This window comes from Lepidochelys kempii, chromosome 5 (genome assembly GCF_965140285.1).
Source record: "Lepidochelys kempii isolate rLepKem1 chromosome 5, rLepKem1.hap1, whole genome shotgun sequence".
Taxonomy (NCBI): domain Eukaryota; kingdom Metazoa; phylum Chordata; order Testudines; family Cheloniidae; genus Lepidochelys; species Lepidochelys kempii.
Window position 1 is genome coordinate 128,395,284 of NC_136384.1, and position 16,292 is coordinate 128,411,575.

The 16,292-nt window shown below is 42.2% G+C and overlaps 1 protein-coding gene across 18 annotated transcripts in view; it reads right to left on the reverse strand.

Annotated features, from left to right (window-relative positions):
* Positions 1–2,188: 2,188 nt before the first annotated feature.
* The window catches only part of PCGF3 (polycomb group ring finger 3), a 108,707-nt gene continuing 94,603 nt past the window's right edge, over positions 2,189–16,292 (reverse strand). For all 18 annotated transcript variants that reach the window (XM_073345792.1, XM_073345797.1, XM_073345787.1 and 15 more), the window contains 3 exons: positions 8,626–8,763; positions 6,090–6,170; positions 2,189–3,408 (listed from right to left, as the gene is read on the reverse strand). In XM_073345792.1, the coding sequence (XP_073201893.1) occupies positions 3,361–3,408; positions 6,090–6,170; positions 8,626–8,763 (267 nt within the window). In that variant the 3' untranslated portion in view covers positions 2,189–3,360. The remainder of the gene's footprint in view (positions 3,409–6,089; positions 6,171–8,625; positions 8,764–16,292) is intronic.

Consider the following 16,292-nt stretch of genomic DNA (forward strand, 5'->3'; position numbering starts at 1 on the left):
TATGCCCGTAAATAAAGCTGGACCATAGAAACCAAAATACTTGGATGGTAAAATAAGATAGAAGGCTTAAAATAGAATAAATAATTTTATAAAGTTAATTTTTTTTAAAACCCCCAAATCTTATTTAAATTCAATATTATATATTCTATCTGAATTCTCTATTTTAAATGAAAACTATATCTAGTGAGACTATGAGCCTGGGTAATTAGTCTCATTGCTGCTGAGGATAATGCAACAAGATACTTGTACTGCAATTATTTACCAGCGTAAGCAGTTGTGAAAACTACTTCACAGTAACTCCATCTTCACTAAAACCAAAATAAACTGAACATGACCAAGCAGGACCAAGAGATATCTAAGCTGAGCCTGACTTTCAGACCTTAAACAATACTTAAAAAAACAATAGTTATTTTTCCCCAATATAGTTTTGACATTAAATCAACTGTCTCTTAAGCTTCACAGAAGTAAAACAGAACTTTCAGAAATAGAATCCTTAAGGTCTCACACTGACTGTTGAATTTAATTGTATGCTACTCTTTCTACAAAGTTAAAATCAAACCAAATGGTGCAGTAAACCCCTATGGGAAATAGTTTCTGTAGTGAAGATATTCTGACATGATGCAATTTAGAAAAATAGGTATTTTTACCACTGAGGTTTTATCAGGTTAATACATTTAAAAAAAGCAGAGTTACACACAATTATGAGCTATAACCAGCTGTTGGTGTTAATACAGGCTTCAGATTTACGTATCTATACAGATATCAACAGATATTTAAATATATTGATATAGCACCATAGCAAATTCAAGTGATTCCAAAGATAGCTACAAACTTACAAATATATATTCTGTACTGTAGATTGCTACAGTGAGAGTTAGAACTGAATGGCAGAGGGTTTTTTGAATTTGCACGTTCATCTGTTTAATTGCTCCTCAGTTTAATTACACAGGAAAATATTCAAATTCTGATGTACTTCAATGGCACTACAGTAACGTCTGGTTTTACAAAATGCTGCTGCAGTGCGTGTTCTGAGGTAGACACATCATGTATATATATTTATTAAACCCTTAGATTCAAATTAATCTGATTGATTAGGATAGGGTCATTTGGTTGAAGTTCCCTGACACACCCCACAATGCGGACAACTGATTAACAGTTCCACAAAGTCCTGGTAAATCAACTGACTTATAGGGTCACGTCGCCTAGGTTCATTTTGTGAAAAGCTCACAAAGGGCCAGTTGCTAGAACTAAACTACTGAAGTCTCTCCTTTCCTCTTCTGACACTGCTATTTTTTCTTCATGTTATACATAGATAAAAGCTGAACTGCAGGTAGGTGCATACAGGAACAGAAAGATCAAACCAAAGCCAAACTCTATTCCCCATACCCTCCAAGGCCTAGATGTGAAGTTGTCTTGCCTGGTCCAAGTACATTTACATCTCTCCCGCCCTAGATTTGCAGAGATGGCACTCCTACTAGTCTAGTAGATTTCCCTTGTTTCTCCATTTGCACCCATTCTGATTTCCTCCTCATTCACCTCTACGATTATGAATAAAAATAAAAGAACACAGCTTTATAACGCTGTTTTGAAATATATACAGGTGAGATTGTGTTCCCTCTCACAAATGTGGCAGTAGGAAAACTAAGAGAGGAGTCAAATGGAGGACCAGCAGACTCCAGGCAAGTACGTGTAAGGAGGCACACAGGAACATGCTGTTTTGGGAAGGCGGTGGATTTCTTTCAGACCCAGGAGAAAAGCGAGTGTACATGTTTGGATAAGCCAGTATTTCTCAGGATTTACTTCCTGATGTTAAATCTAATTTTAAATAATGATTTCTTGCAGGGCAGAGGAGCACAACTGGATGGAGTAGGGTGGTGCCAACAGGCATAATGCTTATGTTAGCCAGTGAGATTTGCCTTATGGAGGAATAAAAGGGTTTAATAATATGTATACAAAACTGGTTTTCAGCTGACAGGGGAACTTTCCCTCCTGAGCATTTAAAAAGAAAGTAATAACCTCCAGCTGCCAGTGTGTCATACTGCACACCCTCTTTTCAGTATCTTACAATCCCCCATGCCAGTCAAACATTTTAACATTTAATATTTTTATTATGTTATACAGTATATCGCCTGCAGAAATCACTTTCAACCAATATTAACAGTTTTTTTTAAGTCACCTATTTTTAAAAGCCTTTCAAGATTTTTTTTTTTAGTTAACACCCCTCTAAGCATTATCTGAGCGTGGACTTGATGACATAGTGTCCTGCATCTCTCGAGGCTGAACACAAAATCTAGATTAATACATTTAAGGCCAGAAGGTACTGCTACGATCTAGTCTGACCTCCAAGATAGCTAATGATGACACTAAAGAAAACAATGGCTTTTTAAGGAAACCATTAAAGGAAATCTAGAACTGGTCAGTAATTAACAGCTGAATTTTTAAACCAGTGAAATGGAAACTTGTGTAATGTTTCTATGGGGTGTTTCTCAAAATAAAAATGCTTTAACCACTATTTAACCACAAATTTAGCGAAAAAACATTCTCCGTAAAGAAAAAATAAATTTCTGCAAGCCCTTACTGTATAAGACAAGTCTACCTTAAAATTCACAAATTTAGCACTTTGAGTACTTGTGTGTTATGATCGGATGCAATTTATGCCACAGCAAAATATTGGGCCATGTTAAAAAAGTAAACTCATTTTCATTAGCCTCATCAAAACATGCAGAGGATGCCAAAACATTAATGAAATATAAAATGAGATCAAGCACTGTGTGAAACTCATGAAGTTTTCAGATGCCTAGTTTTTTAGGAAGTTTTTAATGCAGCATAAATATCACCAGTCTCTATAATCATAAGGTACGTTCAATGCTCTTCAAAGGGCTCAATGAAAGCCAAAGTAACTGAGGCATACTATGTAAGACGGGAACACCTTGCAGAATATCTCAAAATAGGCTTTAGAAGTTTCAAAAGATGGAAAGTAACTAAAGGTAATTTTGGTGTCAAAGACAACCTTTAAACCCCTACGTTTTAACTTATTTTTGTGGAACTGCAGCAAAGAGATGAATGAAGTTGAGCTACATGGAACTGTGAAGTGTTTTCAGGATCTGTAAACTTAGTGCTGGTAGTGTCCTCTTGTGATTTATTTCTTTCGTACAAAAAAAGTATAAATATTTTCTGTCCAGAAATCTGGGCAACACATCTCCAGAAGAATATTCAGAAGGTTGGTTGGCTGTGAGAGCACTACAGTCTTCCAAAACAATTCTGCTGGTTCGTGTCACATGTGAGTTAAGTGATGCACTAAGAAGGTGCCTGATGATAGTCTCTGCAAAAAACGCTGTCCAGAAGGACAATAAAGGTCTCTTACAGCAAGTCCATTTTGGGTCTGTAATGTAGCAGGAGAGGTGCTTTCTGCAAGATAAAATAATGAGCTAATTTAAAAAGCAAAAGCAAAATGAATCCTCCTATGTGATAGGCAATCAACTCATCAAAATATGTTATCGATTAATATTTTAAGGCCAGAAGGGACTGACCACGTATCATCTAGTTTGACTTTATGTATAACAGATCACAGAATTTCACCCAGTTAGCTGTATATTGAGCCTAACTAGAACATCCAGTGTGCTTTGAAGAGATGGAGAATCCACCACTTAACCTTTAGAACAAACTACAAAGGTAACTACCTTCACTGCTAAAAATGTGTCTTATTTCTAATTTGAATGTGTCTGACCAACTTCCAGCCACTAGTTCTTGTTATGTCATTCTCTGCTAGCTTCGAAAGCCCTTTAGTACTCAGCAGTTTCTACCCATGAAGGTACTTTTACACTATAAGCAAGTTACCTCTCAATATTATTTTTGATAAGCTAAACAGATTGAGCTCTAAGTCTCACCATCAGGTATTTTTTCCAACCTACAGATCATTTTAATAGCTTTTCTCTTCACCCTTTCCAATTTTTCAACACTGATGCCACATATAGAAGTAAAATCACTTTCCTATTCCAGTTCATTACTCCCCGGTTTATGTGGTCAAGGATCACATCCACAGTATCGTACTTGGAGCACACACTGAGCTGCTTGTCCACCACTACGACCCCATAATCATTTTCAGAGTCATTGCAGCCTAAGATACAGTCCCCCATTCTGAAGGTATGGCCTGTATTCATTCTTCCTAGATGTGTCACTTTGGTTTTGGAAAATATAATTTGTTTGAATGGGCCCAGCTTAGTAAGCGATCCAGATCGCTCTGTATGACTGCTCTGGCCTCATCTTTATTTACTACCTGGCCAATCTGTGTCATCTGCAAATTTTATCAGCAATAATTTTATACTCGCTTTCAGATCTTTGATAAAAATACCAAATAGCATAGGTCTAGTACTGATCACTGGGGGACCCCACTAAAAACATCCCACTCAATGATTATTCCCTATTGACCATTACTTTGAGATCTGTCAGTCAACTAATCTATTTAAGGTGTGTTTTGTTGATATTGTATAGTTCAAATTTTTAAAACTAGAATGCTGTGTAGTACTAAGTTGAACCTCTTACAAAAGTGTAAGAATATTACACCTACGCAACTACCTTTATTAACCAAATTTGTAATGGTCAAAAAACAAAATCAGGCTTAAGACATTTTCCATAAAACCATGTTGGCTAGCATTAATTATTTTCCCATCCTTCAATTCTATATTGTTTGAATCCTGTATCAGCTTCTCCGTTATTTTGCCTGGGATTGATGTCAGGCTATTTACCCACGTCATCCTGCTTGTCCTTTGCTGATGTTTTGCCAATATGCATAGTTTCACGCGAGAAGGGAACATGAGATCTTTTAGTCTGACCTCCTGCATACCACAGGCCATTAGTTTTCGTCTTTTTCTATTAAGGCTGAAGACTTTAGTTAGACCAAAGCATTCCAGACCTCAGGAAACTAAACTATTGTGTGCCGCAGGGAGAGAACATGAGAGACCAAGGTGCCACCAATGCCCGAAGCCCCTGCAATGGCAGGGAATGGATCTGGTGAGTCATGCCCAGCAGGCATCCACATCCCATGCTGCAGAGGAAGGCAAAAAAAAACCCAAAGTCCCAGCCAATCTGACTTAGGGCAATATTCCTTCCCATCCCCAAATCTAGCAATCAGTGTGACCCCGAGTATGTGAGCAAGACACCAGCTGGGCATTGAGAAAGAGGATTGTTGGAACCACCTCAGAGCGATGGCCAACCCCACCAAGTGTCCCATCTCCAGTTGTGGAGAAACTCGTCTCATCTCCCGGAATTTCCCCATTATTCCAAGGGCTCCTAGGTGCTATGGTAATATAAATAATAAACAGCACCAGCAACCCAGAGATGTCCTGAACCAACCCTCTTAGTTGGTTCACACTATCTGGGCCTGCTGGATGACCTTTGGGTAAGTCACTTCATTTCCATGTGCCTCAGTTTTCCCATCTGTAAAATGGGGACAATGTTTCTTATCTGCTTTGTAAAACACTGAGATCTACTGATAAAAAGTACTATATAAGAGCCAATTATTACCATCATCATCCCTAGCATCCTTAATGCCCTCAATTCCCAATGGACCGAAAAGTAGTTCATCATCGTCACGTAACACAAGTGTATCATCTTGCTTCTTTCCAAATACAGAACTATAAATTGATCGCTTTTACCTTTTCTGCATTATTAACATTTGCACCATCTCCATATAGTAAAGAGCCTATACCACTGTTAGAATTTCTCTTTTTCCTGATTTATCTGAAAAACCTACTGTCCTTAGCCTCGCCAGCCATGGATTTTTTTCCTGTTGTCTTTAGTTTTCCCTCTCCAATTTTCTACATTTCATAATTTCTAATTTATATTGATAGCTATCTACTTGCCCCTTTTTCCCCAGTTGTTATATATTGTTCTTTATTTCGAGTTGTTGCCCTCACTTTGCCCCTAAACCAGGATGGACTTTTAACCAATTTTTTAGCCAGTTTTAAAGTTACTGCAGGTATAAAACTGTGTACAATAGATACTTTATGAACTCTGTTCTATAACCAGGTTAATGACTTAATTTTCATTCTAAATATGAGTGAATTTATGAAAAAGCAGTTGTGTCGTACCTTAAATCTCCATCTAGTGACAACTACAAATTTGAGCGTATGGTCCTTGCCAAGAATTTCTTCATTGCATAATATATCCAGCTGATTGAAAAGGAAGAGAGACTTAAATTCATTAAGAGACACACAGAACACACTTCTGTGACAAGACAATGCAGATGGATAAAAGTCATGTTAAACATGTCCAAAATCATCTGAAGACAACAGAAAAATCCTAACGCTTCCCACACTGTGTGAAACAAAACTTTCAGTCCTAAAGGAGAGAGCACATAGGTCTCTTCTCTGATTTCTGGATGTTGAAAGACATCCTCAACCCATGAAAGTCCACCATGGGAATGTTTCATAATGTAGACCCTAACTTTTTGATCCACTGACACTTTATGTGATATTGACACCTTCCCCTAACTCCAAACCATCATCAGGACTTTTAAAAAACCTGTACAAACTTTACTTCCTTCCAAGTCTCATGTGAAGACAGCTTATCCTGTTTGACATGCTACGAAAACTGTTTAGCATCATATTGTCATATGCAGTGTTGTTGGTCCTAGGACGTTACAGAGACAAGGTGGGTGAGGGAATAGCTTTTATTGAACCAACTTCTATTGGTGAGAGAGATGAGCTTTTACCTTGAAGTGGCTTTCACCTTGAATGGACCCTTGAAATGTGTGTTATCTACTCATGCTAAACAATCTGTTCCACATTGTACTCAGAGTGGCACAGCTAAATACATTTCCCAGACCTGAAGAAGAGCTCTGTTTGAGGTCAAAAGCTTGTCTCTCTCACCAACAGAAGCTGGTCCAATAAAAGATATTCCCTCACCCGCCTTGTCTCTCTAGGCATCATATGGCAGATGACAACCTGGGTTGGAAGCTGTATTTTTAATGGCTGGTCTCTTCCACACAGGGACTACGTTTTATATAAATTAACATTGGCTACAGTACCTTTTTGCAGATTTGAAAACTAACATCCTAGTAAAAAGATGTAAGAACTAGTAAGTGTCTCTGTGATAATTTAAGTGTGCAATTACTTCAGTCCTTAAGTCTATTCTTCACTTGGTACAGGAATGCAACTTCCCTTTGTGAGAACTCCATGCGACCACACAGGGGAAAAGACCACTTATAAATACAAGTAAGAGCCAATAAAATTAAGCATGTTCCTTCCTTCACACTACCCAAATAAGTTTTTAAATTGGTGATCATAACAAGAGTACAGGTGGTCTTCTCTTGTTATATACATGAACAAGTGAAGCTGTTTCAGTTGACAATTTCTATTTTAAGTAAAAGTAGCCTTCACAATAATTTTGAATAGAGGTAGGTAGATAGATTACACACTGGGGGGTGCAAGGAGTGGGTGACTTCTGAGCCAGGTGAGAGTGGCTGTGGTCAGGTAGGAAGGGGAAGGGTTCAGAGTCCGAAAGGCTGGCTGTTTTTGTAGGTTGTATTCTGAGCATGGGAGAGGATGTTTCAGAGCTGTGGAGAGGTTAGGTAGGAAGAGGAGAGAGGTGTGCATAAGTGGGGACAGGGGTATTTCTGAGCAGAAAGGCGGTTCTGAGCTGGGAAACAGACAAGGAGTTGGCAGGGCTGAATACCAACGCAACACTCAATTGGGAATGAGGCCGTGAATGAACTGGTGGTATGTCCTTTGGGCTAGGACATGGTAGAGTAAGTACTAGATTGTGCGAGGAGAGGATGGGACTGTTTGTATGGCTGCTGCCCTTCATAATAATGTGTCCTAGTTTTACAATCTGAAATGGGGCAGATCAGAGGGAAGATGATGACCCCCTTTTTCTTCCTACTTCTTCATTCACCTCTCTTCCCCCCCCCCCCACCAAATGGCTTCCCAGTGACCCACAGTCTCCTAGTTTTTCCACTTTGGAAGCATGATCAACCTGCGAGGAAACGTAGGAGCATAGCCAGCAGTCCCCCCAGTTTATGTTGGATACATGCTGACCCTATACTTTGGGTGAAATTCATCCTTGTGCATAAGAGCAACACAAGGGCTATGGACCACTTAAGCTATATGGCTTAAAAAAGACTTCAGTGGTGGATAGGCCTGGCACTGGCCCTATGCACTGGGGTGAAATTCTCCATTTTCTCTTACACGCATGATCATATAAACATATAACACTAGTGGAAGCCTATGCCAAAGCTTACCTTAATGACAATGATTTAAAACTGGATGTGGAAAAAGGTGTTAAAGTATTAGACAAGCCATGTGGCTTATATTACTAGCCCAAGTACCAACAAGGGCTGAAACCCAAGGGGATTAAGTTGGGGGAAGGAAGGAGGTAAGTGCTTCAACATTCATATTTTGCCTTTATATTTTTATAAAAAGGCTACAGATTTGCCTTGATCCAGCTCAGATGAAAAAGCTATTTTAGTCCTACTACAATAATCACATTTTATCTTAAAGTGGTTTGTTCAGTTTCTCTCTAAGAACAAGATTACAAGGAAAAGCTTTGCTTTTAAAAAGTGAGCTTCATACACTTGCTACAAGCTTTTTATTTACAGTGCGATTTTCTCTTATGCTAAAACGTTACCTCATTAAAAGAAGAAAGATTAAGTTTTTTGGCAATGAACTTCTTTAGATGTAAGACTGTTGCTTGTGCTGAGCAGCGGATCCATTTTCGTTTCAATCCACGCAATTTGCTGCTATTGCATTCCAAGCAGATGCTTACCTTCAGGGAAAAGCAAACAGTCCAGAATTGGTTAATAGGATTTCCTGCAATCCTGATTATGCATTCTATAAGCAGCCTTCATTGGTCTACCAAAATAAGGTCAAAACTTAAAAATTAAACACCTTTGAAGTCAAATGTTCACCTTCACCTTACTTAAAGCAAACGAGTTGTCTATAACTTGTCAGCTTATAGTTACACCTCATTTACCTCTTAAAATGTCTGGACAGAAGTTGGCAGCGGCTAATCTGTACATTTTAGAGGTCATTCTGACTAACTCAGGAGTTGTCAAGGTCAAACCACAAACCAAAAGGTGTAAACACTAACAAGTGTACAATAAAAAGAAAAGGAGTACTGGTGGCACCTTAGAGACTAAAATTTATTTGAGCACAAGCTTTCGTGAGCTACAGCTCACTTCATCGAATGCATTCAGTGGAAAATACAGTGGGGAGATTTATATATACACAGAGAACATGAAACAATGAGTGTTACCATACACACTGTAACAAGAGTGATCACTTAAGGTGAGCTATTACCGGGGGGGGGGGGGGGGGGGGAAGGGAACGGGGGACCTTTTGTAGTGATAATCAAGGTGGGCCGTTTCCAGTAGTTGACAAGAACGTCTGAGGTATGGGGGGGGGCGGGGGGGAGATAAACATTGGGAAATAGTTTTACTTTGTGTAATGACCCATCCCAGCCTAAGTTAATTGTGTCCACTTTGCAAACTAATTCCAATTCAGCAGTCTCTCGGTGGAGTCTGTTTCTGAAGTTTTTTTTTGTTGTAATATTGCGACTTTTAAGTCTGTAATCGAGTGACCAAAGAGATTGAAGTGTTCTCCAACTGGTTTTTGAATGTTCTAATTCTTGACGTCTGATTTGTGTCTATTTATTCTTTTACATAGAGACTGTCCAGTTTGACCAATGTACATGGAAGAGGGGCACTGCTGGCACATGATGGCATATATCACATTGGTAGATGTGCAGGTGAACGAGCCTCTGATAGTGTGGCTGATGTGATTAGGCCCTATGATGGTGTCCCCTGAACAGATATGTGGACACAGTTGGCAACGGGCTTTGTTGCAAGAATAGGTTCCTGGGTTAGTGGTTCTGTTGTGTGGTATGTGGTTGCTGGTGAGTATTTGCTTCAGGTTGGGGGGCTGTCTGTAAGCAAGGACTGGCCTGTCTCCCAAGATCTGTGAGAGTGATGGGTCGTCGTCCTTCAGGATAGGTTGTAGATCCTTGATAATGCGTTGGAGAGGTTTTAGTTGAGGGCTGAAAGTGATGGCTACTGGCATTCTGTTATTTTCTTTGTTGGGCCTGTCCTGTAGTAGGTGACTTCTGGGTACTCTTCTGGCTCTGTCAATCTGTTTCTTCACTTCAGCAGGTGGGTATCGTAGTTGTAAGAATGCTTGATAGAGATCTTGTAGGTGTTTGTCTCTGTCTGAGGGGTTGGAGCAAATGTGGTTGTATCGCAGAGCTTGGCTGTAGACAATGGATCATGTTGTGTGGTCTGGATGAAAGCTGGAGGCATGTAGGTAGGAATAGTGGTCAGTAGGTTTCCGGTATAGGGTGGTGTTTATGTGACCATCGCTTATTAGCACTGTAGTATGCTGGAAGTGATCTCTTGTGTGGACTGGTCCGGTTGATGGTAGGATAGAAATTGTTGAAATCATGGTGGAATTCCTCAAGGGCTTCTTTTCCATGGGTCCAGATGATGAAGATGTCATCAATGTAGCACAAGTAGAGTAGGAGCATTAGGGGACGAGAGTTGAGGAAGCGTTGTTCTAAGTCAGCCATAAAAACGTTGGCATACTGTGGTGCCATGTGGGTACCCATAGTGTGCTGCTGATTTGAAGGTATACACTGTCCCCAAATGTGAAATAGTTATGAGTGAGGACAAAGTCACAAAGTTCAACCACCAGGTTTGCCATGACATTATCGGGGATACTGTTCCTGACAGCTTGTAGTCCATCTTTGTGTGGAATGTTGGTGTAGAGGGCTTCTACATCCATAGTGGCCAGGATGGCGTTTTCAGGAAGATCATCAATGCATTGTAGTTTCCTCAGGAAGTCAGTGGTATTGCAAAGATAGCTAGGAGTGCTGGTAGCATAGGGCCTGAGGAGGGAGTCTACATAGCCAGACAATCCTGCTGTCAGGGTGTCAATGCCTGAGATGATGGGGCGTCCAGGATTTCCAGGTTTTATGGATCTTGGGTAGCAGACAGAATACCCCAGGTCAGGGTTCCAGGGGTGTGTCTGTGCGGATTTGTTCTTGTGCTTTTTCAGGGAGTTTCTTGAGCAAATGGTGTAGTTTCTTTTGGTATCCCTCAGTGGGATCAGAGGGTAATGGCTTGTAGAAAGTGGTGCTGGAGAGCTGCCTAGCAGCCTCTTGTTCATATTCCGACCTATTCATGTTGACGACAGCACCTCCTTTGTCAGCCTTTTTGATTATGATGTCAGAGCTGTTTCCGAGGCTGTGGATGGCATTGTGTTCTGCACGGCTGAGGTTATGGGGCAAGTGATGCTGCTTTTCCACAATTTCAGCCCGTGCATGTCGACAGAAGCACTCTATGTAGAAGTCCAGTCTGTTGTTTCGACCTTCAGGAGGAGTCCACCTAGAATCCTTCTTTTTGTAGTCTTGGTAGGAAGGTCTCTGTGGGTTAGTATGTTGTTCAGAGGTATGTTGTTCAGAGGTGTGTTGTTCAGAGGTCGAAAATAGGATTCTAGGTCACCACACAACTGTATCATGTTTGTGGGGGTGGAGGGGCAGAAGGAGAGGCCCTGAGATAGGACAGATTCTTCTGCTGGGCTAAGACCATACTTGGATAGATTAACAATATTGCTGGGTGGGTTAAGGGAACCACCGTTGTGGCCCCTTGTGGCATGTAGTAGTTTAGATAGTTTAGTGTCCTTTTTCTTTTGTAGAGAAGCAAAGTGTGTGTTGTAAATGGCTTGTCTAGTTTTTGTAAAGTCCAGCCACGAGGAAGTGTGTGTGAAAGGTTGGTTTTTGATGAGAATATCCAGTTTTGAGAGCTCATTCTTAATCTTTCCGTTTGCTGTAGAAGATGTTGATCAGGTGGTTCCGCAGTTTCTTTGAGAGCATGTGGCACAAGCTGTCAGCATAGTCTGTGTGGTATGTACAGTGTGAAAACCACCTTCACTTTTTCAATGACTGTTTAGAGTGTCATCTTTACATAATTTTAAAGGCCATGTTAACGTACATTCAGATTATATGCATGTTTTAAAAAGGATCATCAACTTGAAAGTTATTTTGTCTGAGATTTAAAGGTGTTACAAGAAAACAAGTAAAAATTTTTCAAAAAGAAGCTAGTAAAACACCAAAAGATTTTTACTCAAATTACTGATAGGCTAGGCTATGATTTTTTCATGGAAATTTTAATAAAGGTCATGACAGAGGTGCGGGAAAAAAGGCTTATGTCACAGAAATGGGGGAAAGCAGATGACCCATGGGGATGTGAGGTGGCTTGGACAGCAAGCTCTCTCCACACTCCCCCCACAGTGGCAGCTCCTCTCCCACAAGGCTAAGCTGAATTTTTTGGTCCGGCACCCTGTCACCATCCACACGGGGTGGACGCACCAAACCTGAGTGGTCCTGCAACCACGTGGGCCAGATTGCAATATTTGGAAGGGAAGGAAGGGTTGACTAACTTTATTCAAATTTACAATTACCATGAACACTGACAGCTGTCCCAAAATCATAGCCTTACTAACAGGTACTCAACCATAACAAGGTACTTTTATATTACCGTTTAATTTTTAACTAATCCTAACCTAAGACTGTGAAGAACTGCATTGTGGGAAGCATGAAAAGCAGAACAGAGGGCAATCTTCATGACTTCCAGGAGCAGAGAAGGTTTTGCCATAGGTGGTACATGGCAACAGAGCCCCACTTAGCAAAGTGCCATCAGCCCTCCCAAAATCTTAGTGGTTTGTCACCAAACCCCACCACCTTAGGCAACTCATCAGGGTCCCCATCCCAAATAAGTAGGGCCTTACCAAATTCATGGCCATGAAAAATGCATCACAGACCATGGAATCTGGTCTCCCGCCGGGAAATCTGGACTTGTGTGCTTTTACCCTATACTATACAGATTTCACAGGGGAGACCAGCGTTTCTCAAATTGGGGGTCCCAAAAGGGAGTTGCAGGAAGGATCACAGGGTTATTGGGGGGGGGGGGGGTGGAGGGGGAAGAAATCGCAGTATTGCCACCCTTATTTCTGCACTGCCTTCAGAGCTGGGTGGCCGGAGAGTGATGGCTGATGGCCAGGTTCCCAGCTCTGAAGGCAGCGCCCCGCCAGCAGCAGCGCAGAAGTATGGGTGGCAATACCATACCGTGCCTTCCTTACTTCTGTGCTGCTGCTGACAGCAGCTCTGCCTTCAGAGCTGGGCTCCCAGCCAGCAGCCGCCACTGTCCAGTTGCCCAGCTCTGAAGGCAGTGTTGCTGTTGGGTAAGAGTAGCAGTACCACAAAGACACACCCGCACACAACCCCCCCACCACCACAAACACACACACACACACACACACACCCCTTCCTCCTTTTTGGGATAGGACTCCTAAAATTACAACACCTTGAAATTTCAGATTTAAAAAGCTGAAAACATGAAATTTACTATTTTTAAAATCCTACAACCATGAAACTGACCAAAATGGACCATGAATTTGGTAGGGCCCTACAAATGACCCTTAGGTACCACATATTCCTGCATGAAGTTATTAATGCTCACCGGGGGCTGGCAAAGCTTACCGAGGTTCATGGCGTTGAGCCCTACATGAACCTCCTAAGGCTTGCAGGGGAGTTGGCTGTGGGTCACAAGAGGTACAGTGTCCCCTCACACAGTCCTGAGCCAGTGTATTAGGAAGGGGAAAATCCCCCTGAAATTCTCCCACAAAGCCCTCTTGCAACCTCCAAACTTTAGGTATGCAGGAGAGGGTAACTCTCCATCTCCTCACTGGGCTCTGCACAGGAGAACTGACTAACAGACAACCCCTCCCTTTTTGCTTTCTTTTGCCTCTCCAGGCCTGTCTCCGGAACTTGCAGCAAGTCAAAGCAAGCTCGGCAGCTCCTGACATTCTATTCTGAAGCTCTTGTTTAATGTGTTAATAACCTTAAAATTAGACTACCCAACTAGCATCTCTTGTTTACACACCCACACGCATGCAAGCACTGGAAGTGTGGAGATCCTTTGCTTGGAATGCTCCTGGCCACATGATAAAAGTATAGTTACAGACTGCTCCCACTTTGGACTTTATGGATTCCCACTTTGCCCAGTAAAAAGCACTAAATTCCTACCCAGCAGGGGTAGACATGGAAAAGGTGTATAATCATCTCCTACTAGCATCCTTCCAACCCGTCATAGCTTGGGAAAACACAAATGTGGATGGGAATCTGGGAGGCAGTGACCATGAGTTGGTTGAGTTCAGGATCCTGACGCAGGGAAGAAAGGTAAGCAGCAGGATACGGACCCTGGACTTCAGGAAAGCAGACTTCGACTCCCTCAGGGAACGGATGGCCAGGATCCCCTGGGGGACTAACTTGAAGGGGAAAGGAGTCCAGGAGAGCTGGCTGTATTTCAAGGAATCCCTGTTGAGGTTACAGGGACAAACCATCCCAATGAGTCGAAAGAATAGTAAATATGGCAGGCGACCAGCTTGGCTTAATGGTGAAATCCTAGCGGATCTTAAACATAAAAAAGAAGCTTACAAGAAGTGGAAGGTTGGACATATGACCAGGGAAGAGTATAAAAATATTGCTCGGGCATGTAGGAATGTTATCAGGAGGGCCAAATCGCACCTGGAGCTGCAGCTAGCCAGAGATGTCAAGAGTAACAAGAAGGGTTTCTTCAGGTATGTTGGCAACAAGAAGAAAGCCAAGGAATGTGTGGGCCCCTTACTGAATGAGGGAGGCAACCTAGTGACAGAGGATGTGGAAAAAGCTAATGTACTCAATGCTTTTTTTGCCTCTGTTTTCACTAACAAGGTCAGCTCCCAGACTGCTGCGCTGGGCATCACAAAATGGGGAAGAGATGGCCAGCCCTCTGTGGAGATAGAGGTGGTTAGGGACTATTTAGAAAGCTGGACGTGCACAAGTCCATGGGGCCGGACGAGTTGCATCCGAGAGTGCTGAAGGAATTGGCGGCTGTGATTGCAGAGCCGTTGGCCATTATCTTTGAAAACTCGTGGCGAACCGTGGAAGTCCCGGATGACTGGAAAAAGGCTAATGTAGTGCCAATCTTTAAAAAAGGGAAGAAGGAGGATCCTGGGAACTACAGGCCAGTCAGCCTCACTTCAGTCCCTGGAAAAATCATGGAGCAGGTCCTCAAAGAATCAATCCTGAAGCACTTGCATGAGAGGAAAGTGATCAGGAACAGCCAGCATGGATTCACCAAGGGAAGGTCATGCCTGACTAATCTAATCGCCTTTTATGATGAGATTACTGGTTCTGTGGATGAAGGGAAAGCAGTGGATGTATTGTTTCTTGACTTTAGCAAAGCTTTTGACACGGTCTCCCACAGTATTCTTGTCAGCAAGTTAAGGAAGTATGGGCTGGATGAATGCACTACAAGGTGGGTAGAAAGCTGGCTAGATTGTCGGGCTCAACGGGTAGTGATCAATGGCTCCATATCTAGTTGGCAGCCGGTATCAAGTGGAGTGCCCCAAGGGTCGGTCCTGGGGCCGGTTTTGTTCAATATCTTCATAAATGATCTGGAGGATGGTGTGGATTGCACTCTCAGCAAATTTGCGGATGATACTAAACTGGGAGGAGTGGTAGATACGCTGGAGGGGAGGGATAGGATACAGAAAGTCCTAGACAAATTGGAGGATTGGGCCAAAAGAAATCTGATGAGGTTCAATAAGGATAAGTGCAGGGTCCTGCACTTAGGACGGAAGAATCCAATGCACCGCTACAGACTAGGGACCGAATGGCTAGGCAGCAGTTCTGCGGAAAAGGACCTAGGGGTGACAGTGGACGAGAAGCTGGATATGAGTCAGCAGTGTGCCCTTGTTGCCAAGAAGGCCAATGGCCTTTTGGGATGTATAAGTAGGGGCATAGCGAGCAGATCGAGGGACGTGATCGTTCCCCTCTATTCGACATTGGTGAGGCCTCATCTGGAGTACTGTGTCCAGTTTTGGGCCCCACACTTCAAGAAGGATGTGGATAAATTGGAGAGAGTCCAGCGAAGGGCAACAAAAATGATTCGGGGACTGGAACACATGAGTTATGAGGAGAGGCTGAGGGAGCTGGGATTGTTTAGCCTGCAGAAGAGAAGAATGAGGGGGGATTTGATAGCTGCTTTCAACTACCTGAAAGGGGGTTCCAAAGAGGATGGCTCTAGACTGTTCTCAATGGTAGCAGATGACAGAACGAGGAGTAATGGTCTCAAGTTGCAGTGGGGGAGGTTTAGATTGGATATTAGGAAAAACTTTTTCACTAAGAGGGTGGTGAAACACTGGAATGCGTTACCTAGGGAGGTGGTAGAATCTCCTTCCTTAGAGGTTTTTAAGGTCAGG